The sequence below is a fragment of the Neopelma chrysocephalum genome, unplaced genomic scaffold (assembly GCF_003984885.1).
Source record: "Neopelma chrysocephalum unplaced genomic scaffold, ASM398488v2 Primary Assembly neopelma1_24, whole genome shotgun sequence".
NCBI classification, from domain to species: domain Eukaryota; kingdom Metazoa; phylum Chordata; class Aves; order Passeriformes; family Pipridae; genus Neopelma; species Neopelma chrysocephalum.
Window position 1 is genome coordinate 9103637 of NW_020897693.1, and position 25668 is coordinate 9129304.

The following is a 25668-nucleotide window of genomic DNA, read 5'->3' on the forward strand; positions in this document are numbered from 1 at the left end:
ATTTTTTCCATGCCTAGGTGTGTCATTCAAGTCCTTAAATTTTTAAATCCACACATTTTATTAGCAATTGAGCTCACTGTTGTTAAGTGATTTCAGTTGCAAGCCTTATGAGAGGAGTTCCTACTGATTTTTGAAGTAGAGACTTAAGTATTTAGAATTAACTGCATCGGCCAACAGCAATAGTAAACTCTTCTGAGAGAGACTTCTTCATAGGTTGGGTACTGTCTTTCATTTCTTCATAGTGAAGCTGCTAAGCACACAAGCAGTATGGCTACATTTCTGCAAAACCAACAGGAACTGTTGGATAATGCCTGGAACTGAAATGGGGCTTCTCTGGTGAGCAGTGCGGGCTGGGTTTGAAGAGAGTCAGCTGGTCAGGACCATTCCTTGCTTTGAGGTGTGACATGACGTTGCAAAAGCTCGTGCAAAAGCACAGCTTTGCGCACTGTCTTTTGGGGACTGTGTTCTTCCAGGCTTGTATGAACTTTATCAATTGCAAATCCACATGAACAGCTAAAAGAGCCTGCTTGTCATTTGCACATGCAACCAAGGGAATGAAACAAATTCAGCACACAACTGTGCACCTAGTTTCAATATTTGTTTTTGTAAATTACTAGTGTTTCTTAACCAATTTCTTGGCTGTGCTTTCAGCATTTCATTAAAAGAACGAATTTGTATTTCAGCAAGCCCTTGGAGGTAACACTGAGTTTTAAAATATCTGTGGGGGTTTTTTTCCTGGTTGCTAGTGGATCAGTGAGTGTCTATAAAGGTGCTCTTACTTGCTTTTCAGTCTCCTGTGACGTATCTGAAAAAGTAATAAATTAGGCTTGGGAATCACTGCTGTCTCACAAGGTAATTAACAGTGATCTAACTGTACCAGTAATTAAACTATTATCCACCCTACTATTTTTTTCAATCAGTCATTCAAATGTTCTTTACTTTGGCCCATGAATCCATAGCATTTTTATTTTAAATAGATTTTTTTTCTTCCTCTGTTATACAGAAAGCAAAACTTCAATGTGCAGTTTTCTAAGAAATTCTGAAACCACTGTGTGTTATTGATGACAAAACTGAACAGAGCATTGCATCATTCTGTCACAAAATTTTAAAAATTAACTACATGGTTACATTAGGGAATGTTTTGTACACATCGTTTGTTAATGAAAGATTTGTTAATTAAGATAATGCTTTGATTACCCTGTGAGGAGGAGAAACACAGTTTATACTTTCCAACTATTGGTTTCAATTTTTAAGTTTTACAAGACAATTCATATTAAGACTGAAAGGCACTGTTTCTCATCATGGGATCTGACCTAAGGCATGCCAGGAGAGGTGGAACTTCCCTGAACTAACTTTGGTTTAAATTAAATCTAAAATATTAACAAAAGGGACAAAGGAATCCATTTTTGATCTCTAAAGCTGCCATTGAGAACTGACCTTGACCAAAGGTCATTTCTAGTAAATAAATATCCTTCCTAATTGCAATGCTGTAGTTAATTTAAAGTGTAAGAGATGAGTTTGTGAAGCTTGATACAGAGGATGAAAATTTCATGTGGAGTTGCTTCCTTACAATTAGTATTTCATTGCCCAACCTGTGCAATAACTGATGACTGGGTAGGTAATTGAATTCCCCATAGCTATGTCTCAATGCAACAAGATGCACGTGTGTGTTGGTACATGGCTTTAAAAGTGAGCTGACAGCACTCTCAGCTGTGGTGTGCCCCAGCACTCTTCTGTCCTATTAAACCACATTTTTTAGACGTAAAGCAAATAATGTTTTATGTGAAGGATTCAGCTGCTGAAGTCTTGCCTGCTATGTGATTACATATAGATGTCGTTTTCCAAGGTAGAACTGTAGTAGGAAGGCAGGTGATGAACTTACTTTCACTCTCTTCCCAACAAAAATAACTAACTTATCCTTCCAATGCAAGATACTTTTTGTGCTTAAATAGTTGTAATTTGCCCACTCCTATCGGAAGTAAAGATGATGGTCCTTTACTGTTCCTTGCCTCTGGGGAGCTGAGGAGAGAGACAACTGTGACTGAGCTCAGCTGCAAGCTGATGTGTTGCACCATGTTGAGAAATATTTATCTATTGAGAGTACAGACTCTGGGTGAGTATTCCCATTAACTGTTTGGGAATGTCATGCAGTCCATATTGCCTTCTTCCAGACTGTACAGTGTAACTGTGAAATACATCCTTAAACATTTTTGTAGAGTTGTAAAAGTTGGGAATTTTAAAATTCTGTACATTAGACATTTTATGTACCCATCTTCCTAAACAAAGTGTGTGGGTAAGGTTCTGAACTTGGCCTGCATGTCTAACATATTTTCTTTGTTGCAGGTTTTCTTTAGGCTACAGTCCTTAATATTAGTTAGTGTTGTCAGATAATTTTTTGTTGTTGTTGTACGAAGAGAGCTTGCAAGACAAAAAGGCAATGAGGAAAACAAAAACACTTTTTACAAAGACAAACCTGTCTGCACCCTGATACTCTCTGAACAGAGCAGACTGTCTGCGTTTGTCTATCTTGGGCTGTATAGCAAGAAGTGTGATTGCTGAAGCCAGGTTGCCATGGTGAAATAATTCCCAGCAATTAAAGCACAGTTCTATCCTGAAAAGCAACTCTGTGCAAGCTATGTTGTGAAATTCCACATTTACAAGGCCATGAGGTTTCCAAATCAAACTTGCTTGGTTTAGAAATAAAAAGATAGCTTTACAGTCTGCCAGCTCTACAGACTTCATCAGGGTTGGAAGATAACAGTGTCTGCAGTGATTTATGTGCTCTGTTGGTGAACTCCCTCCCCACAAAGGTGGACCACAGTGTACTGCACGTGCTCTTCTAGAGAGATAACGGGGCTGCATCAAAATAGCCAGGAGAAGCAGTTGCTGCCAAAACTTGAATGTAATGACGTAGAAGTCAAAATAACTCTGGTGTTCAAATAGGAGAATAGAGGAGATTAGATAAATCCCTGCTTAAATTTGTAAATGTGTCTGAAAAGACACAGGGAATGGATATGTTAATTGAGAATTTTCGGTGTTTTTATAGTACATTCACATTTTCTTTCCATTTGCAGAGTCTAAAAGCCTTAAAAGAGAGACAAAAACTTCCTTCGTCAATTTAAGTTTTTCCTTGTTTTTTGCAAGCAGTGTTTCTGGCCTCCAGAATTTCTAATTGTCTGTTGAAAAAACACTACTCTGAATATAATAATAAACCTGACAGATCTCTATTTGTCTTCCCCAGAGTGAAAAGGGTGTTAAAAGCTGCCCCAAAACTTAGTTGCTTTCATCACTTGTTCTCAAGGCTCTGCATTGTGGGTGACCTCCCCACTGCAGCGTATGTTAGAGAACCAGGCTTTCTGTCTCTGCCACTGTCTGCTCTCAGTTGAGAGCCAGTTTTCTCCTTTCTCTGTATGTTTTAATTAAAGAAATTTGAGATATGCTACAGATCTCTGCCTTGGACAGAAATGTTTTCCATTATAGACAAAAAGCTCTCTCTGCTAACTTCAAAAGGTCCTTGGAGAACTAGCTGAGATGTAAATATTTACATATGGAAATATCTGTGGCCAGGTGAAATGAATTCTGGTCCTACTGCATAGCTGCAGTATGGGAGTATATTTAGCAGTGGAGGATGATGAGGAAGCACTTGTGTTGCTAGAATACTAATGTCATTTTTCCTTTGAGGGAGACAAGGATACAGGAGCATCCTTATCTTGGTACTGTGTATGAGCCTAATGGATTTGGAGTGTTTGCCTGGGGACTAAAATGGGCTGCATGTTAACAAGACAAACCCTAGAACACAGAACTCCAGCCTGTATTTTCAGCTGATGAATGGCTGGGCAGAGATGCCCTAGAGAGTCACCATGGGATGGCCTCTCCTGTCCCTCAGTGCCCCACACCGGGATCTGCTCTGAGTGCCATTCTTGGGAAGGAGGAGTTGCAGTCAGGGGAGCATATACTCTGCTTCTAAAGCAGGGATTTGCCTCCCTTCTGCTCAGTTTTGGCTTCCTTTGTCAGACAGTTTGCTAACTGGAGACTTAAAACGAACAAAAACAAAGCCAAGAACCACCACTCCATATCTGTCACAGGCTCAGGATTGGGCACCTCTGACGCAGGGTTCTGCTTTGTGTTTTGTTCTAAGCGTTGGATAAATTAGTTGTTGCAACACTTAATCTATGACCTACTGAATCTCTGTTACCACAGACCTTATTTGGCTCCACGCAGAGCTTTTGAAAATAAACTTTAGGAGAGATTTGTCCTATTTCACAAATTACCAGAAATCTTGACTGTAGTAAGTTGCTTAAGAAAAGAATCTTGTTGAGGCTTGATGTTGGCACCTCCTGGTTTGGGTTTGTGTGGGCTTTTTGGCACCAAGGTAGAAGAGAACATTTCAAAATGAAGAACAACTGCGTATTTGCTTGGGTAATTTTGTTTCTTCTAGTGAATTGTTTCTTTTAAATTACATCACTGGCTCCTAGAAATAAATGATCTGTTTGTTTCCCATTGGACATCACTTCCTTGGTGTCCCACACAGCCCCTCTCCCAGGTGTGTTGTCTGGAGGGGAACCAGGAGAGTGCAAGGACTATACAGTCAGAAGACCCTTCCCAAAGGCAGCCATAGAGGCTGGATACCTCCTTTCCGTCTGGGGGAGGAGTTCTGGCAGGTACGCCCAGAGAAGAAAGGAAACTCTGGTCCAGCGTGTTTTACCACAAGAATGCACTGTGCACATTTTTGTAGCATTAATTGAGCTGTTGCATGCCTGGCCTTGCCTCTGCAGCCATTCTTCCCAGAGCAGCATTGAGGAGAAGATGGGGGATCCTGAGTAGCCATACCTGGGCACCAGCAAACACCTGGGAGTTTCAGCAGTGTAGTTAATGTGCCTCTGACACACCATTATGGGCAAACACTGAGCTTGTTGTGCTGGGAGGTGATGTGCAAGAGAGGAGGGAAGGAGGGAGAGAAGTGGAATCATAGAATTTTTTAAGTTGGAAAAGACCCCAGAGATCATCAAATCCAACCATAAACATAGCATGGTCAAGTCCACCACTAAACCACATCTGCACATCATAAATGCCTCCAGGGATAGTGACTTCAGTGCTTGATAACTCTTTTGGTGAAGAAATTTTTCCTAATATCCAATCTAAACATTGAGGCCATTTCTTCTTGTCCTATCAGTTGATACCTGGAAAAAGAGACTAACCCCTTCTTGCTACAACCTCCTTTCAAGTAGTTGTAGAGAGTGATAAGGTGCCCTGAGGCTCCTTTTTTCTTGACCAAACAACCCCAGCTCCCTCAGCTGTTCCTTGTAAGACTTGTGTTCTAGATCATTCTCCAATAGGTGGGTGGGAGTCCTACAAAAGGGAGCAGAAAGGCCTGATGTACCAGAAACATGGCATGTGCAGGTGCCCCATGTTCTCCTTGCTCTGCCAGCAGCACCAGCTGGAACTCAGTTTGGCCCTACAGAACGTTTTGGGCTTTCTGTTGGGAAGCAGCACTAGGAAATAATGTTATGGCACTTGTCATCCTTAACATGCCTGCCATGCCTTGGCACCGACTGTTTACAGCAGAGCATCCGGAGGCCAAGCAAAGATTCCCTTTTAAGGCCAAGAGCCACTATGAGAATTCAGAAGAAAAAGTTTCCCTGGCATGTAGGGTACATTCTTCTTTCCTCCTCCTCTTGAATAAACTATTAGTAACTTTTAAAAACAGAACAAGAATGAAGAAGCAGGGCCAAAAATGCTGCCAAAGACATTTTATGCTGCGCAGCCCCCTTAGACCTGCACAGCAACCAAGCCCTGGAGCTAACCCAGGGTGGGAGAGGGGAAGGATGAAGCTGAGATCAGAGGAGTCTGTCAGAGACCTGGGGCAAGAGGAGATCAGAATGGAGACTGTCTTAAAAAGCTTAGTCTCCTTCCCTTCCCCAGCCTGGGAGAAATGGACTGGCCACAGCACTTTCTGAACAATTGTACTGTATGATGCACCAGGATTTGGACTTGCTTTCCAATACCTTGCACAGCTTCCCTTCCTGTGCTGATGTTCTTTCCTTCCCCAGTCCTGCATGTGGATGTGTACATCCAGGATTTGTGTTCTGGGTGTGCTGTCACATGGCACTTTCAGCTGAAGACTTAGCAGTGATCTGGGTTAAAACAGGACATGGGATTGCAGAAAAATCTCCACAGAGGTGCCAATCTTGAGCTGTTTTAAAGAAAGAGGGGAAATATAAATATCATCTCTAGCTTTTTTCTCAAAGGAAGGGCAGCTCTACTGATGTTCAGATGAAGCTGTTATTCCCCTTTTCTTGCATGCTGTACAAATAAATAAAGACACTGAATTACCAAGAAGGGATTTTAAGCTTCCTAGCACTTCTAAGTTTCCAGTTCTTGCTCTTAACTGAGGAGAAAAGACTGTGAGCTGCTGAGGTAGGAAACTGGACAGCCTTCAAGACTTTGTTCTTGACCTGTAAAAACTGGCGTAACCTGCTTCTTCATTGTTCTTGTCACTAGGACTCGTAAATTTTAGCTCATAAAACTGTTTCCTTCCTGCTATGAATGGATTCAGGACTCCCATACTTACGCAGAACATTTCTAACCAGAAACGAACTGATAATTTCTTTCCAGTAAAGGGCCACAGAAAAAAACATAAAGGTAAAAAGTAAATCGGTGAGCAACTGACCCGATTTTCCTTACAAAGCTGTAGCCTTCTGTGGATGGCTGAAATCATTACGTTTTTCCTTTCTGCAAAGGGAGTAGATTAGAGGGGGAGAGCTTGCATGTTAGAATTTTTTTACCTTAATGTGTTGTATTTTGTTCCACTCACGTTGCCTTTGACTCCTTACCCAAAGAAGGGAAGAGGAGAGAAGCTAAAATGCAAATGTCCAGTATACCTTTAATTTTAAATTATAAAAACCCTTATTCACTGGAAAAATTGGAACAAAGTGTTCATAAAGACTGTGTTGTGTCAACAACAAAGCTTCTAAAAGACACTGTTAAATTGTTGGCTTACTGCCTCTCTAATTTTGTCTTTTAAGAAGCCACCCCTCATCCTCAAATTACCAAGAAAGTGGCTTTTGGCAGGAGTAATGATTCACTTTATAACAATTCATCAGTGGAGGATATTTTAAAACACAACACTTCAAAAAGAAAGAAGAAATTACAGGATGAAAAATTGAAGGCCCAGATAGTTTGATATATCTGGTAGTTCAGTGTGTAGAGGTATACCTGGAATACAGTGTTGCTGTTGGAGACTGTAATCCACATAGAAGTTTTTAGTTGGAAATGTGCCATTTAAACCCCAAACTTTCCCAGATTGTGAACTATTCAAATTGTAAAGTGCAAACCAGGTTACTTGAAAATAACCTCCAAACCTTCAGGTGATTTTTTTAAAATATAATTTAGTGACACATCTGTGGGCATCTGTGGTTTTGATCTTCCTTAAAACAGATTTTTTTCTTTTTGTGCCACTTCTGCATGCATTGCTGTGAACTGGGGGGTTCTGCTCTCCTCTGACCAACACTAATGGAATATGTCACAGCAGGATTGTCAACAGTTGAGACCTGCTTTCTCTTGATTTGCTGGGGATTGCCAGGATTATAGCAATTAACCTTGTGTAAGGAATACAGTTGCTAAATAACCCCCACAAAACCACACGACATTAATCACAAAATATGCATCTTTGTCCCTTAAGTTTCGTGATCCGTGGTGGTTTTCATCCTCACAGACCTGAGATGACTTCTTAGTTTTAACGTTTGTAAACAGGGAGACAGATTTGCCATGTTAGGCTTGTCAGACCTGGTCTGTCAATTTTCAAATAGAAGTCAGTGTGTTTAAGACTCTACTGGAACCCAAAACCAGTGCATGATCCCAGGGCACAGAGTGGTCAGAATTTTGCCTGGAGCTCTGGTCATCATCACTGTAGGGGCGTTTTTTAAATAAACTTTTTTCCTTTCTACAGTTACTCTTATTTCTGGTACTAAACCCACTTTAATATGCCACACTGAAAAGAAAAAAACTCACTTATTACATGTATTTAAAAAAGAAAAAATAAATAGCCACTCATCCCAAGGACAGTTAGTTAGATGTGAAGGATGGGAGAGGAGGATCAAAGTATCATAATTTGTTTTTGAAGAGATTTCAATTTCAGATGCAGTGTAGGAAACCACACAGCTTGCTCGAGAACAGCAAGAAATTATTATAGCTGTGCTGGTTTCCTCTGAAAAAAAACAAATCCTGAATTGGTAGAGATAATTTAAAATTGCATGATCAGTTTAGGGAAGTTTGGCATTTAAAATACCACTAGCATTCCCTCTGTGTGATCAGCCTGGCAATAAATCAGATGTGCAGGACCAGAACCATGGATGCCTGGTACAATTTCAAAGTTATACATCAGGTTATGAAGAATGTCCACATAGTGGTCATTGTGTCTCTGATACTTCTTCAGCTAAACCAGATTGCTCCACATGTGCTTCTTTCCAAACAAACCATGTTGGTTTACACTGAAAGTACATCTTTAGCATTTGTACTGTGAATAAACTTTGAACCTTACAGCCAGTTTCTACTGTGAAATGGGAGTAATACTTCCCTCAAAATGGTTTTAAAACTAAACACTTGGATGGTGCTTTAAAGATGCTCCACAGTGCAAAGTTCTTTAAACTAAGAAACTGCTGAGCATCTGATCAAGAAGGAAATGAGAGACTAGAGGAGAATCTTTATTAACTGAGATGGGATAAGAAAAAAAGCTGGGAAATTGGCAGTTTTACTTGATCTTAACAAAGCAGTTAGACTAGGGAAAAAAATCATCACAGACCACTGGGCCTGTCACTTGGTGTGGAGTGTCTTACACATCTCTTTCTCCAGGCAAGCTTCCAGCTGCTGTGTTTTCTAGCTGAACACAAGGCTGAGTATGGAAGCCCTGCTAAGAGCATTAGTGACTGTACTGTCTTGGACTAGAGCCAGTTTGCTGAACCTTCTTCTAAGACTTTAGATCTCTCTTCTACCATTTTCCATCGCTTTTCCCTCTCTGAAATGTATTCATGGGTGTAACTTGGCCTATGGCATCATATTCGAGTGCCTAAAACCAAAGACAGACCTATCCCAGGAGTTGTCTGAGGAATTAGTTTGTGCTCTGGTTTGCCTGTCAATAAAAACTGCAGAGTGCTGTCTCCTTGGATTCCTTAAGGATGTTTGTTTCCTTGGTAGTTAAGCACTGATAGCGTTTGGTCCATCCTCTTGACACACCACAAAACGGCTACATAACAGCTATTCCTCCAACTGCTTTGGTGATACAATTGATCTGACAGGGACATGTTAAGACAAATTACCAGAATTCACTTATTTTTGAAGAAAGACACTTGTAAGCATGAATCAGGACTTGGGGTGCCTATAGCTGTGTTTTGAAAGGTACTGCTCTTTTTGTGGTCTTAGATCACATTTAGTTATGTTTTCCCATAAACAAGCATCTACAGGTGATGGATTTTGGTGTTTCCTGAACAGAACTGTCATTCTGGACACTTCAACATTTTTCATATTTGTGTACTTTAAACATAAAATGAAAAATTAAGGAAGGCATCTTGAATGCTCACAACCAAGGAAATAATGGATGCTTCACTTTGTGCCTTTGGAGTTGATTCCAGCTGGTGTTTTCTTACAAGTCTTTGAAAAAACAGTGCACTTAGAGGTAGGGGTGAGTAGAGGGAAAGGAAGCTAACTCCTAAACTTTACACTATTTGGTAATTCTGGTGACTGTGAATGTATGAGCTTTGATTCATAAAGAATATGGAACTATTATTTATTGATTCTTAATCATGTGTAATTGTGTTTCTAAACCAGGTTTTTCTGTACTGCTGTACGCTTCAGCTTTGTAAGTTTGTAAAAGAAGTGCTTTAAGTGTGGGCTTGTATTGATAGTTTCGAAACTAAACCCACAGATTGACAGCCTAGAGTGAATATGACTCAACTAATTTGAGTAAATCAATATAAACTAAGTTCTGCTTAGTTGAGGGGGTGTGCATGATCCAGTTCAAAATGATGTTTTTAAGGCTGGAGGGTTTCTTTTAGTTTTTACTTACAGTATTTGTGCCATGTAGTGTTCCAGCTGCACTGCATGCAGAACACAAAAATCCACTGGTGTAAACAATTTCTGTGGTCTTGCTTTAGCTCTCAGCAGCTGTAAAAGGTTAACAAGTTTGTGCTGCACATGGTGATGTGATATGCAGGTTTTTGTGGTGTGAATAAACTCTTTGATAGCAGTGATTATGGGCATTTTGCAGGTTCAGTGATGATACCCATGGGTCACGTTCTTTTTAAACCAAACCAAAGCTTTGGAAAGGGGCAGAGCATGGGATTCTTCAGGAAGCTTCTGTTTAAAGTAGTCCAGTTCCAGTACAAGGCAATCGTGGAAAGACTTACACAATTTTATTGAAAAGACACAAAGTGGCTGCATATACTAATTTAACAGAGAATTAACATTTGTGTGGAAATGCGAGGTTCTGGTTTTTGTAGAGGAATAATGTACGGTTGTTTGCAGTAGCAAACTTGTGAACATAGTTAATGTTGAATTTTTGTTTATTCTCATGAAATGGGGAGAAGATGCTGAAGTGAGGGTGAGACACACACCACTCATTCCTGTGTGATGGAAGGCTTGCCTCAGCCTCCAGTGCCTTGCTTCCTTCTGTGGTTTCCCTCCCCAGCCTGGCTATGACAGACTGTCTTTTTGACCTCTTTGTCTCTCTCTTCCCTCCTCCACCTCCTCTCAGAAGACTGTTCTTAGCTGATGTGGCACAGCCCTAACCTGAGGCCCTTGGTTTAATTATCCTGAACTACAGCAAAGACAGAAACTCTATCCAAACTACTTCTCACTGATAACTTTTTTCCCTGAGTGTGGTTAATGTGGTTTGTCAAACCAGTCTCTGAAGTTGAAGGTATTTTCTGCATGACTGTTACTGGAACTATAATTTTCTTTAAAATGAAATTATCCTTGAATGCCTGAATCCCATCCCCCCAAACCAAACCCAAAAACCACTAAATGTAGCAAATGCAAGTGTTTGAAGATGGGAATAGTTAGCTGACAATCAGGAACTGTTATCTAACTGAGCATCCCCTCTGTATTAAGAGCTTTGTGCTGAGGAACAACTGACTTCACATGTCTTAAAACATCCCTTTGTAGAGCAGCTATGAGAATTAGTCCAGGTTACTTCACTAAATAAATATAAGTGACAAATCTTGCAGGCTCCACTTGAATTGGAATGCACTACTGTAGAAAAAGGAGATGTGCAGGAGGAGTTGAGCACTGAATTTCTCTTCACCAATACTGGATTTAGTTTATTTTCATCCTGAATTTGTGTTCTTTAAAAAGGTGTTTTATGCCATAGGCATCTTCTCTCTAAGCATGAAACCCACGTTTGTCATTAACATAAGGAAGGAAAGTGTGACAAGAGACCTGCAGTGCTTTCTGAACATCTGTGTAAATGTATCGTGACCGTGTAACTGTATATTGTGCTGCTGTCACCAAGCTTTCCTTAGTTTTTCCTTGATGATGGCCTTTTCAAAATCCAGAAGTCCCTCTACTCCAATACTGGTTGGAGACAAGTATGTCAAGACTCAATACAAGTTCCAGACAGTAAACAGTGGCAGTGCTGTGACCCAAGGTATGGCATTGCTTTCCCGTGAAAGGCACATCTCAGTCTCTCCCTACTGTGGTGTGGATGATGTGAACAATGACTCTCTCTGAAGATGGGTTTAATTAACAGATCAGCAAAAGTCAAGCCTGCGTGTATCTCAGACAGGAACACACAGTTGGAAGATTATTTAAACTGTGTTAAGACCCAGAATGTGAGGTTGATTTCCTTTGGATAGGATCTAGATGAGTTGTGACAGCAAACTTAATGCAGTTGTCTGCAAAGGTGGGCTTGTCTTGGCTTTACCAGTCCTTTAAAAACACTTTAACCGAGAAAGGCTGACGTTAACCATGTCCTGGCATCTCCTCCTTGTATTCACGTGATAGTGCACAGCCAGTATTGCCTTACACTTGTCCCTCACCATTAAATAGATCTTCTGTCTCTGCTTAGGGATTTTTTAACCGTAGAAATACATGGGTGTTTGACCACATAGCCTAGAAGACCAGAGCGCTTTACCCACTGTCCTTCCTCTGAGGTCCTACTGGTCCAGGACTGAGGTCCAGGTCCATTCCTTGGTCCAGGAATATGGGTTGGGTTGAGAGTCTAGCTTGATGTTAAAAACAGAGTGAGAGAAGACTCCGGTTATTACAGCAAACACTTTACAAATGGAAGATGAAAAATCTCAATATGCCATGGAGATAAATGCATTTTATGGAATTATTGTTTGTCTACTTTTATAAATCCAAATGGAAGGTCATTTCATAATGCATTGGATTTTAAAGGATTTTCAGAAAGATATGAACTTGGTTCTTTCTGTCTCAGGTCTCCCAGGAGTTGAGAAAACAGGTGTTTTTGTGGTTATCAGTGCTTCTAGCTGATAGAAGGTGTGGTGGTTTGAAAAACCTTTTCTCTGGGGCAGTAATGGTATGCCAGAGAACATAGGGCTGGAGAGCAAGGAATGCTGTAGCTTTGAATGAGCTGCACCAGGTTTTCCAGCTGAGAGCTATCCTGCTGCAGCCTGCTTTTGCTGTCCCTCAGACTCCTGTTTTGCAGGTGACTGCTAACTGTAGGGCACAGCAGGTTGTTGGTAGTCACGTTAGAGTAGCTCCTTTAGAACAGTAGTTCTGCTGTCACCACTGTGCACAGGCATAAAGAGAGGCCGTCGCTCTCCCATTGGTTTGCAACCTAAACTGGCGAAAGGGCAATGGAGAATGGAGCAGCTCAGTCTCAAGTTTCTTGATGCCATTAAAACTTTCACGTTACTTGAAAAAAGGGTCTGAGCTCAAATACACTTTTAAAGAAATTATCTGTTGCTTTGATTTGAAAAAAAAGAGCTAAGGGGAGGGAATGCAGGAGGAACGGTGTAAAAACAAATACAGGAGTTTGGATAACTGCTGCTTTCAGATTTCTGTAGCTGTTCAACAGTAAAGGTAACCCTGCTGCTCTCTTTTTTAATCTTATGCAGGAAGTCCAAGGGAAAGCCAAATGGTAAAAAGCCAGCACCAGAAGAGAAGAAACTTTATCTAGAGCCAGAATACACAAAATCCAGAATTACTGACTTCGAATTTAAGGAGCTAGTGATGTTACCACGAGAAATAGACCTCAACGAGTGGCTTGCCAGCAACAGTGAGTATTGTGTTCGTACAGCTCTGAGCTTGCTGTCCATGCTCGAGAAGCCATTCATTCACCCTTTTTACTATTTTCAGTGCTTAGGGAGACTCTCAATGGTTATTTATGGTTACTGTGTAATGCATGTCATTATACCCTGAATAGTAATTAAGTTGTCTCAGGTACAACCCAGCTGCACTCAGCAGCATGGAAGCCTTGGTCGTTTCCTCCTTCCACCTCCCTCACTGTGGCGCTGAGGGCATTAAAGTTTTGGATGTTCTTTGGAGGGCCATCAAGATTCTCCTTGACTGTTTGCTAAACTGGCTGGTTCTGCCTGTTTCTAACTCAAGCTACTGGCCTTCCAGAAGCATTGTAAATATGGTAGTTTCTAAACGCCTGTATGTAAAGCAAGTCTTTTGGTTGGATTTCTCCCCACTCCTATCAAGCTTTGATGGAATTACTGTGGATTTAAACAGTAGACAGGCTGAAACTTAGACACACGACTGACTACTGTGACTGAACGCTGTATCTGTGCATCTCAGTCCTGATTTACTGTACTTCCCGGTGCTTCCCCTGCCAGTCCTCACCTGCAGCTATGGCCCACTCTTGTTTGTTTTCAACTGTAGGTGGTAGTAGCAAGAAACTACTTTAAACTGCATATTAGGAAAGTTGATAGAGACTCATTAAGAAAAAGTGAGGTGCCCTGTGAGAAGTACTAAGATGTTAAATTATCTCAAGAGATTTTTAAAAAGTAGATGTGTACTAGTTTTCATGCTGGTTCTTTTTACAAGGGGATGTATTGTGAGAACTATTAATGCTTTTTCTAGCCACTATATATTGAGTCTGACTTCAAAAGAACATAGCAATTTGTTTGCCTTCAGCTTGTAGTAGAGTATTCTACTGTAAAGGTGAGGCCGATGACGGAGACACTTTCCAGTCTTACTGCTTTGTGAGTAATAAGAGCTGATGCATCATGGTGCTTTCATCTTAAATACAAACAAGAGCTTTCATTCTATGTACCTCTTTGTTTTGCAGTTCATCATTAGGCTCATTTAGCTAAATCATGTTTGAATTCATATGCAAGCTCAAGACTGAGGTCACTTCACTTGCTCTATTTAAATAATTGTCTGGAGGATAACCAGTGTTTGAAAGTATTTTACTTCTGAATTTATTTCCTTTGTTTATTTTTCAGCAACAACTTTCTTTCATCACATCAATTTACAGTATAGTACAATCTCAGAATTCTGTACAGGAGAGTCATGTCAGACCATGGCAGTGTGCAATACGTAAGTCAATATTTACAATTACAAGGTTTCTATGTCTTCAGAGTTGCCTGGGGGAGGATATTGGTATTGAATGGCATTGGGCAAGTGTTTTACAGCAGGTCTGTACTTGGTGAGAATGTGTCAGCTGTGCATCGTCTTCTCTCCCTTCAGCAGTGAAGTGCGGTGGAAATCTGTTTTTGTGGAGGACTAGAAGGATGAGAATCTTTGAGTGCTCTGAGCTGGTTTTATAAGGTCAGATCAGAGAGGCAAATTACCATGTGTGTGCTTGAGGGAGAGGAGAACAAGGATGTTAAGGAAACTTTCCTGTCCGCCCATCCAGGATCCGCTCTGGCAGTCACTCTTACACCACCTGAGCTGGGACTGAGGCCCCTTCGCAGCTACCCACCCCACACTCACACTATCAGACCAGGTTTCCTCACCGGCTCGACCCCAGGTTTCTCATAGCAGAGTCTGAGACGTCCTATCCTTAATTAAATCTTGGTGCAGTAGCTAAATAACAAAATAACAGCCCGAGTTGATGCCTCCGAGAAGGGACCCGGAACAAAGGAAACCCTGGGCTTTTATACCCTCACAGTCTATGCACGAGAAAATCTGGGGTCTTTAGCAGAGTCATCAGCCCCTGCTGTGTCTCTGAGTGTCCGGTCCCCTGGCTGGGCCACAGGTGCTCTGCCTTTTATTATGCAAAGGGTCGGCAATTCACGGCCCCTTGCCTGGGGCTCCCACCACCCAGAGCTCAATCTGCAGCTGCACCCCGAGCTACCTGCACTGAATGTATTCCTCAACAAGGGCAAGGCAGAACTGTCTGTACTGGTAACAGTGCTGGGATTCGATAGGAGGCCGGGGAGGATAAGCGAATAGTGAAAACCTCAGAGGGTGCTTTTGATAGCTGGAATGCTGACAGAGCACCAGGCTGCTGACAGATAATCTCTAGCCCGACTATGAGCCACCGTCTTTCTGCCCGAGCCCCTGGGCACAGAGAACACAAGTGGCAGCTTTGCAAAGAGTAAGGAAAACGTTTTGCGTTGGCACTTTTCCACCTGTAGAATTTAGCAGACTTTTTTAACGTTGACTAGCTATCTGTTATGAAAGAAAGCTTTATAGTTTTACTGTACAATGTGAACATAAGAAAAAGTTAGCATTAACTCCTGCTCTTGATGAGCACAGTCCATGGAATATGAGATCCAGTCGAGTATGAATAAGCCTGTTGTGTTGTGGGGTTTTTTTCCTCCAACACGTGTTGATAGTCCTTTTCTTCCCTCCTCTTGCATTTCCTGGGGTTAATTTAATTGAGATGGATTTTAAAGCAGAAGACTGAGCAGTTAATGTTATAGTACATCAATCAAATATCTTAGGGAACGTAGGCAACAGAACCAGAACTCTATATTGTATCTCTGACAATCATTACATAGTTCTTAAAAAGAAATCCTTGCTTAATTCACTAGGCTATCTTGTACACTTGAAATTAATATCAGGGGCTTTCTTTGAGAGCCTCTGAAGAATGCCAAGTGTACTGCGGATATTTTTGCATGTAAAAGTTGGAACGATAACTGTCAGTAGAGAATTAAAGGCCATGCTAGGGACTTTGAAAGCAAGCTGGAACAGAAAGTAATAAATCTCTGCTGGACCCAGATTTTATCAAAAGGAGACAGAATGTCTCTAAATAAGAAATGGTGATCAGTAAGATGAGTGTTTTGTTAACTCTTGCTCCCAAGCTTTCTCATGTTTAAATTCCTGTTGTAGCATTGGCTGTTCAAAGGACTGAATTTAACTGTTTATCCACTTGGCTGGTGGGAAATAGTGGTTAGAAGGAGGTGGTGATAGGGAACCTACATTAGTTTCACTCCATTCTGCTCTTAAACAAGAGTTCTCTGTAAGCAGTTTGTGCTGCAGAATAAAGAGAGGAAGTGCCTGTAGGCGGCTCCAGCTGTAGTCTGTATTTTTAATGGTGAGGAGTGGTAGCAGAATGTTCCTGTCCTTTGTCTTGGAAAACTGAAAAATTGTGGGAATAACAGGAAGCATATCTACATTTGGGCAAAGCACTTGAAACACTTTGTGTGTAGCTAAATTATAACAATTTCAGTATCTTCCTGCACTTGGGGCAGGTGGCTGATCCATGTTTGCAAGCTGTAGGCTGTATATTGGTTTCTTCTCTCAGGTGTGTGGGTCTATGAAAAAAACCACCAAGGCGAGATCACCAAGCTACACACCTCAGTACAGTTCAGCTTTGAGGGCCCCGTTCATAATTGTGTTCTCCAAATCCTCATCTTTATGTTCTGCCTTTCCTAGCTCTTCCCTTTTGGAAGAGATATGCCTAAAATGGAACATGGAGAACTGCCTCATAGATGCTCATTTGTTCATATCCAGTTATGAGTATGACAATGCTTCCCCACCCCTTTCTTTTTTTTTAATTAAAAATCTTAACCTAATGCAGTAAGGTAAGGATGTACTTGTTCTGTTGTAGAAACACGAGTTGCTCTGGTTCATTGTGCCTCTGACCTGTCTCCAGTATGTAAAGAGTGCCACCTAAACATCAGTGGCTGTTACTGGTTAACCTGACAGACACTCCAGACTTAAACCTTCTGTGGCCATGATCTGTTTGTTCAGGTCCCTTGGAATAAAATGGCATCTAGCTACGTAAGATGGCCACAGAATTACAGTACCTTGGAATAAGGGTGCAGTTTGCCATTTTTTTCCTGTGCTGATTTTGTAGGTAGTTCTGTATGAAGGTCTGCATTCTGTTCCACTTTTATGTTTTCCCTGTCCAGTTCCTGAAGACGTGTTTTGGATCACACCATTTTGGTCACACTTAAGGAAGGCTTTTTGTATTTAAGGTTGAGAAGTAACTATTGAGAACAGGTTGGTTGTCAAGTTACTTTTCATTCAAATGCACTGCAAATACCCAGTCCTACATTTAAAGTATTTGCTGGCACTAGAAACACTGGTTGCAGCTAAATATTTGAGGTAAGGATTTAATATCTCAGAGAAGCTCCAGCCAACTGACAAACTGCAGGCAGATGCAGCTTTCAGCCCTCTGTCAGATATGTGAGATAGCACAGCCATCTGCACACAGTGAGGAGGAGAATTTCTGCTTACGGTCACTAAGAGACATCTGACCAAAACTTAGTCTCAGTATAGAACAGATGGAAGCCTTTACTGGCAAGGTGGGATAATGCCAAGAGAAATACCACAGTGCCCAGTTATCCTCAAAATTTAATGAGGTTGGCATGAATGTAACTTTGGGAATTACTTAATTTTGCTTATTAATATGATTATCACTTGTAAAGCAGGTACTGTATTTTTAACACAGTATTTACTATTTAGATTTATTACGCTTTATAGCTTATTATTACACAAAGCAGCTTTTAAGCACCATGAGCTGTAAACTGGTTTTGTAGCTGACATTGGGGTAAAACTTGTCCAGGTGCTGCAGTGAGTGTACCAACTAAGAGCCAATATAAGTGCTGTTCATAAGGCCGAGACTACAAAACTCCTGAGGCATCAAGGATGGATGCAAACTTCTAGACAGCTCTCCTTTCAAGGTGTCATTTTGGTGCACTGAAATCCCCTAATTGATAACTCTTTTTTTTTTTCTAACCTTAGTCTCCTTTCTCATCACTACCTTGCCCTTAGTATCTCTGCATGTGGATGGTAGTTCCTTCTAGAAATCTTAACTCAAACTTGCAAGTTTTGCTTTGTCTTATATTTAAGTTTCTCCAGCTGTATGGTTTTACACGATGGCTCCTTTCTCTTTTCCCCCATCCAAAATGTTGTTTAGCCCCTATCAAACCATCAAAGCTATTCCAGCTGCTGACAAGCACTATATTCCTGCCCTCGGCTTTCTACATAGCCCGTTTTTTGGTATTTCTACCGGGACTGTCTCTTCTTCCTTTCCAGGCAACCTAATCTCCACATTATTTGCTTTTCCCTCCTTCCAGAAGCTTTTCTTCTTATTTACCAATGTAACTTCTATTCTGCCTTGGTATCTATGTTATCAACACAAGCACAGAATGTTTTAGAGGAAAAGGGATAAAATACATACATATATTAAGATGCAGCATTGTTAATTCATATGTGTTATACTTTATTATTTGTATCATAGGCTTTTCTCTGTTAAACCCGTAGTCATTTTCCCCTGGAATTTAGAATGGAGCTGCAAATTCCTTGTGCTCTCCATACTGGGGAAGTTTAAATCTGCCAGAAATTATATGGGAAATAAAACAATCAAAATCTGCATCATGTGAGCACTTTTTGAAAAGTGCCTTTAAAGTCTCATCCTCTTGTCCTTTCTGCTTCCCATCCATTCCCTAATATGGGACTGTGCTGTCACAGTGCCAGTATTGGAATGCAATAAGGCTTCTGTGCCCAGTTGAGCCCTTCCTCGGCCCCCGCCTGCTTCCTATCTTGTTAACGGAGATAACTCCAGCGTACCAGGTGCGAGATGTTCAGGGCATGTCAGGGGCTCCTCTCTTCCCCTAAGACCTGTGAAGTCTGTTCACAGCACCAGAAACATGAGGAAGACACATGATTCTAGTCAACAGGACAATCCTTGTAGTTATCTCCTTAGTCTTAATGATTCTTCTTTTAAATTCCTATTTTGCATAATTAGCCTAATTTTCAAGGAAAGGCAAAAAGGATATTCAGTGGGATGTTAGAGCAGATTTATTCACTTATATTTTCATGTAAGTGAACTTGTACAGTTGCCAAACTGTTTCTTTTGACTAAGATCCAATTATCAAGACTCATTTTTGCGCCTAAGGGCAACTCTGAACTATGCTTTCTGTCTTGCAGTTGAGGGTTTCTGCAGCATGTGAGAATTGCTGAGGTACAGACAGTCCAGCCTGCTTCTGCTCTTGGCAACAAGCACTGTCTTAAGACCCGAAATAAGGCTGAGTTGCCTGGGACTGTCTCACTCCAACTCATTGCAAGACTAGACAAATGAGGTGGCTTGTGTGTTGGTGCACTACATTGTGTAATTCCTTATATGTGGATTGTACAAAGGAAGTAAGCAGTGATGAAAAACAAACACAGTCTATGCCTAAGGGCTCAAATGCCAGTTTTGATGCCTGACAAAGCTCTAAAAAGAGCTTTTGACTCCTGCTGTTTTCACCCACTTTCTCACCTTTTTATGCAATTTTGCAGTCAAATCCTTGCTCTTTCTAGTAAATGACAGTGACCAAGCACCACATACTGAAAATGAGCTGAAAGAAAAATTCTAAAACTTAAGTGTCTGCAGAAGCAGTTTTCAGTTGCTTTTCCTCTCTTAACTTGAACTATCTACTTATTTCTGCAACTTCTTCTTATTTTAATATGGCTTTTGGCATGAACAGCGTTATTAGTGTCTTCACCTCACCACCCTCAGGTCCCTAAAGAATCTTTTAGGGCCATGAAAACACATTCTAAATGAAAACTTTTTAGTTGCCATTAACATTTTTGTTTAGTTGCCTCAGGACAGTTCTGCTGGTCAGTACACATAAAACTTCACTTCCCAGGTGGCACGTGTAGATCCTTCAAGTTCATTGCAGCCCAGTCCTGTTAGGCCTAAGGTGGCTAAATGTCACAGTGAAGTAATATTTTGTCTAGGGCTATAAAGAGCCTTATTCAGTGATTTGTGTGAGAAATGTTAGATCACAGATCGGCAGCAGCAGAGCTGGAGCTGAACAGACAGGCAAAAAGTAGTGCCCTGGCTTTATAGGCTCGTGTTGGGTGCGATGTCTTTCTAGCCAAGTTCTTTCTCATGCTCAGACCACTTCCATTCTTGCTTGCAGTCAGCAAACTCCACTCATGTTGTGTTCTGAGAAGACCAGTGCAATGGATTTCTTATCAGCCCTATAATGATACAGGACTGTGCCTGGAGCTTAGACTGTTTGAAGAAACAGTTCATAAACTGGGATTCAAGACACATCTAGTGTGACATAGGCAAGAAAATACCTATTAAAAAGTGTTTTGCTAAATTCCTTATCTGTAAAACATTTCTCACTGTCTGCCTAATCCAGTGGATATCTGCTCCTGGTAACAGTTAGAGGTACTTTAATTAACTATGACTTCATAAAAAAGGGAACAAACCTTCAGTTATTTTATAGCCTTCAGATTCTCCATCAGGTGAGGGATGGCTGCAGTTAATCAAGATGATTATGGCTAACTGATTGAATTATGGTTGCTTTTGAAAGGCTAGGCAATATGCTAATGTCTCCTCTTCTGTAATATCCAACGGGAATATTCACTGGTGACAGAATCAAATGTATATTCAGGTGTTTGGCAGTGTGCGTAACTGTAACCAAAGGAGCAGAGTTCAAAGGCATGCTGGTAGGGATGTGCAGAAGGGTCCTGAAAACTTTCCCCAATTTGGATCTTGGAACAGGAATTGAAGCACTTAAAATCACCGCTGGTCCTTGGGAACACCAGGTTGGAAAAGCTGGTGTTTTGGAGCCACCATCTGACCGTTTAATAATACTGCACTGCAAGACTAATTTACGTTCTGTGATGTTAAGCATCAGAAGTTCACCAGTTTATCACTGTGCAATGTTCTTGCCCTTTTCAAAATAGTTATATAATGCTTTCCTGTACAGTTATACTGGCTGTATCTAAACCCTCAGCCTGTCATGGATAGTGAATTATTGCTGCCTCAGCAAAGCTCCTCTCCTTGGAGACTTGTCAGCAGACTTTCTGTGCTTGTCACTGCCACCTGCACTCTGGCCTAAACCCAGAGGGAGAAACAAAACTGGCCAACAGAAATTCAAGGTCTTTGATCTAGAAAAGATGTGAATCTGTTCTGCAGCAGCTGTGATGTGTTTTGGTAATGTTGCAGCTGTTGTTTTACGTTATTTAGACACTGACCTCTTAGAGGAGTGGAGCTGAGAAGCCAGAGTGTGATGCGGTAACACTGTCCATTCTCTCCGCAGACAGTACTACTGGTATGATGAGCGGGGAAAGAAGATCAAGTGCACGGCTCCTCAGTACGTTGACTTCGTCATGAGTTCGGTGCAGAAACTAGTGACAGACGAGGACGTCTTTCCAACAAAATACGGTATGTCCGCTTCCTGGGGCTCTCTGTGGAGGCCGTAAGGAAAGCAAAAGTTGGCATTCAGCATATGTATTAAAACCAGACTCACTTGTTTGTTTGATGATTTTGTTGTTGTTTTCTTTGTGTGTTTCTTTAAGGGAGATTTTAAGTTTGGTTCATTCTTGCAGTAAAAAAGACTTGTGCTGTTGGTGCATGAACTGGGGTGAAAGTCTCACACACCTGTCCCCTTGGCTTCTCTTTCATCATCAGTACATCTTTCCCTTCAAGCATGATGAGATCTTCTAGCCTGTGTTCAGAGAGGATAAAATTCTGAAAACAGTCAGCATGTGTGTTCAATACAGCCTGCTGACAGCAAACTTGAACTCTGTTTCTATTAGAGCCTCAATACATTAAGGGGGAAATAAATTGGATTGCCAGGAATGTGGCTTGCCTTCTTTGCCAAAGGTTCTAAGGCCTTGTCTCTCAGAGAGTTTGCAGTCTCCTTTCCCTTACAAAGATTAAATAACAATGTGACTTTTTAAGAGCTGAAAAGCAATAGGAAAGTAATTTTAACTCAAATTTGTATCCTATCAAGATTGCTACATGCAATGCCTTTATTTAAGGGGGAAAAAATAGAAACCTGAAGTTATTTTTGGTTGGCCTAATCAGGACTAAAAGCAGCTGGCTTCTTGAGCCACTTCAACAGGTAATTGGGAAACTAAGACATTACAATATAGAAAATACTAAGCTAGCAACCTTTGCTTACAAGCAGCCTGATCTGGAAAAAAGGCAGTGTCTAGTGAGACTGTGCCTAGTAAGCCAGCTGCAGTTGTCTTTCTTTTTTTTTAATATTCCCAAGGGAAGCGAGGGCATTTCATGCAAGTGATTGTCTGTGAGGTCAGGGGGCACTTTAGACCAGTAATAGACTTTGTACTGTGCATCACAGGATGGCAGGTGTTGCTTTTTTGTTTGCCTCAGTTTCACTTTCAGTGTTACTAAAGTAGTTACCGTGCTGGCCCAGTACTACAACACTTGCTCTAGGCAAGCAAAGTTTCAGCTGCCTAGATAGAGATGCCTGATAGAAGGCACCCAGTATTTCCTTCCATTTCTTTCCCATTCAATAGAATTTCAGCAATGAAATGAGGGAAGTCGTTATGTAAAATCAGCCAAACAGCCGCACACTACCGAAGCCCGTGTACCTTGGCTTCCATTTCAGGATCTGTGAATTGGTTTCCTGGGGAAAAATTTGCTACTCCTGGACAAACTAGATAAGGACCTAGAAGAATCTCTCATTATTTTTACAGCCAGTAACAAAAAATATAGTGGTTTTAGAGAAAAATTATACTTGCTTCATAATCTTTGAACCCTTAGGATTTAAAATTTAATTTCAAATGAAAATGCTTAATAACTCCTTAGATTCTTCCCCTGAATTCCTGTAAAAAGAAAGATGATAGGATGATAGAGGACCCTCTAGTTGTCTGCTGTATATAGTGGGCTGGTTGCTGTTACCCACAGGTCAGCCCACCCAAATGCTGCTGAGGGGCTGGTGGTAAGCAGCTGGTGCTATCACGGTGTTTCTCCATCTTCCTTTCAGGCAAGGAATTCCCAAACTCATTCGAGTCCCTAGTGAAGAAGATCTGCAAGTACCTGTTCCATGTGCTGGCCCATATCTACTCCTCACACTTTAAGGAGACTTTGGCACTGGAGCTGCACGGACATTTAAACACACTCTACACACACTTTATCCTATTCATCAGGGAGTTCAACCTCGTGGACCCTAAAGAGACCACCATCATGGATGACCTCACAGAGGTCCTCTGCAGCAGCAGCGGGAGCAGCAGTAATGGGAGCGGCAATGGGAGCAGCAACAGCGCAGGAGCACAGAACCATGTGAAAGAGAGATGAGCCCTCCTACAGGATCAAAACTAACATTAAAAACAATATTATCTATTCTGTGTGTATGTGTATGTATATGTTCAGATATACATACAGACATATACAGCGATGAAAGCTGAAAGCAATGATGCTGCCACCACAGGACGCGCAGTCGTACAGGACTGTACGGAGCTTTGGGTTAATGCGCCAACTGGCGAGAAGTTGCACCAATTTTATTTTATTTTCTGTCCACTCCTCCTTTTACCTATTCAGATGGAAGATGAGTGCTGTTTTTAGAGAAGAGCCAAGCTTGAGAGTGGGGCCACTCTTGAATATTTTGGTTGGGGGTTTTTTTTGTTTGTTTGGTTGGTTGGTTTTTTGTTTTTCTTTCTTTGGTCTTGAGTGCAAGCCCTTTGGTCTTTCTAGGCCGGTGGTCCTGCCATTTAAAAATATCTATTATACTATAAGAAATAACTTTTACTTGGAAGTGGCTTAAAATGCAGGTTTGTTTGGGGTTTTTTTTTGGGGGGTGGGGGTGGTTTTTTGGTTTGGTTTTACATAGACTGCCTCTTAACCCTGCCAAAAGCTCCCCCATTGAGTGCATCTTGCCCTTTGTTAGCTTGGAATGGGAAGAAACTCCTGGCTTGACTAGAGTAGCAACTAGGGGCTTGCTACGTGTTGACAGCGGGCATGATTCTCCAGTTGGCCCATCTATGTGGTCACAACATGTAACCACACGTTGGTGCAAGAGGATCCACAAGCCTTTCTGCTTATTGCTCCTACAGTATATATGCTCTTTCCTCTGCTCCCCCGCCTCTTCTTTTCCCAGGCACACCTCTACAGGTAACAGGAGTAAGATCACTGCACTCTAAAACCCGTGTGCCGGAGCCACCACCATTTGCTTTCCATTGAACAGAGGCCCGGGGAGGGGGGGAGAAGGGTGCATTGAGTCAGTCACCGCCTGTGCTAGAAAGATGGCTGTTGGCATAAAATTATATTGTTGGCTTATTTTAGTTCATCTGTTCTATAATAATAAAAACGAATCTATCAGCCACAAGCTTTGTTTTTGTGTTTGCAGCGTCAAAACTCAGCAGACTCCACCTGTGCAGCCTCCCTCTCACCACTGAATGCTGTTGGCTCTGCTCTCAGCCGGCTTTATAAATAATGGGTTGTCTTCCACCCTGTAATCTTACATTTGTAATCAATTCCTTGCTGTTTCCAGTAGCCGTGGGAACCACCTCCCCAGATAATCTGAAGATAAGCAACACTTGGAGAGAAACAAGTTTCCTGTTTGTACCTATATCCATTCTGCAAGTGCTGTGGTTTTCTGCATATCTTAGAGCAAATACCGTATCACAGCATCTCTGGATACGGTATTATATCGGTATTGTAGCTGGACAGTGATACCACTCTCTTTCCTTCACATTTCCACTGGATTCTTGCAGTCAGCATTGGGAAAAAGCCAAATGTTGTTTGAATTGTTCCTCTGTCAAATCTGTGGCAGCCTCTGAGAACTGTTTGTTACTGGTTTTGGTTGTTATCCTGGGATATATCCAGGATTATTATAACTGGCCTGGCATGAATCCTAGAAGGTTTTCCTGATAAGGTCTGTAGCTGTAGTAAAAGTCAGTAGAGAGAAGGAAAGGAGAACATGAAATGTGCAAGAGCAACAACACATAACAAATGCAAGTGAGAAAAAGATAAATAAATCATAAAAGTGAGCAAAAAGGCACAGGAGAAGGAAATGGAGGAGGGAAGAGAGAGAGTGAAAACAACCTCAAACTTTGTGATCCCAGGCTTGTCCTCTGTTGTTTGTCTCTGGATTGTGGGTAGCTTGCAAATGTGCCGAAATCCCACTGACCTGCTCAGCTGGGTACTGCTAACACAGACTGCTCAAGAGCACTCCTTCCCCACCATGTCCTCCTGCTACAGCCTCCATATCCAGACAAATATTCCCATTCAGTCTCCATTCATGCTGAGGTGAGCCTTTCCATTAAAATTCCCTACACGAGTGTCTGAAGGGAAAACCAGAGGTCAGCAGCAGCAGTCAGAGCAGTGCCATTTGTAAGGCCCCTCTGCTACTTGCCCCAAGAGCACACAGTAGCATTCAAGGTAAGAAACCAATAGCAAGAACAACAACTCAAACCCAAGTAATATCTGGTAATTTATGATCTACCTGTAAAAATGCATTTGCAATTGTCTTAAAGACCATTTAGAAGTGATACGCATTTGAGAAAGGCTTGACTTGAACAAGAGGCAGTTCAACCCTGGAAAGACTGACCTCGCTACAA

At 41.5% G+C, this 25668-nt stretch overlaps 1 protein-coding gene across 5 annotated transcripts in view; it reads left to right on the top strand.

Annotated features, from left to right (window-relative positions):
- MOB2 (MOB kinase activator 2) overlaps window positions 1-24434 on the top strand; it is a 112537-nt gene extending 88103 nt beyond the window's left edge. For all 5 annotated transcript variants that reach the window (XM_027702584.1, XM_027702577.1, XM_027702593.1 and 2 more), the window contains exons 2-5: window positions 13074-13234; window positions 14409-14502; window positions 21402-21526; window positions 23097-24434. In XM_027702584.1, coding sequence (XP_027558385.1) covers window positions 13074-13234; window positions 14409-14502; window positions 21402-21526; window positions 23097-23407 — 691 coding nt within the window. In that variant the 3' untranslated portion in view covers window positions 23408-24434. The remainder of the gene's footprint in view (window positions 1-13073; window positions 13235-14408; window positions 14503-21401; window positions 21527-23096) is intronic.
- The last annotated feature ends 1234 nt before the right edge of the window (window positions 24435-25668 follow it).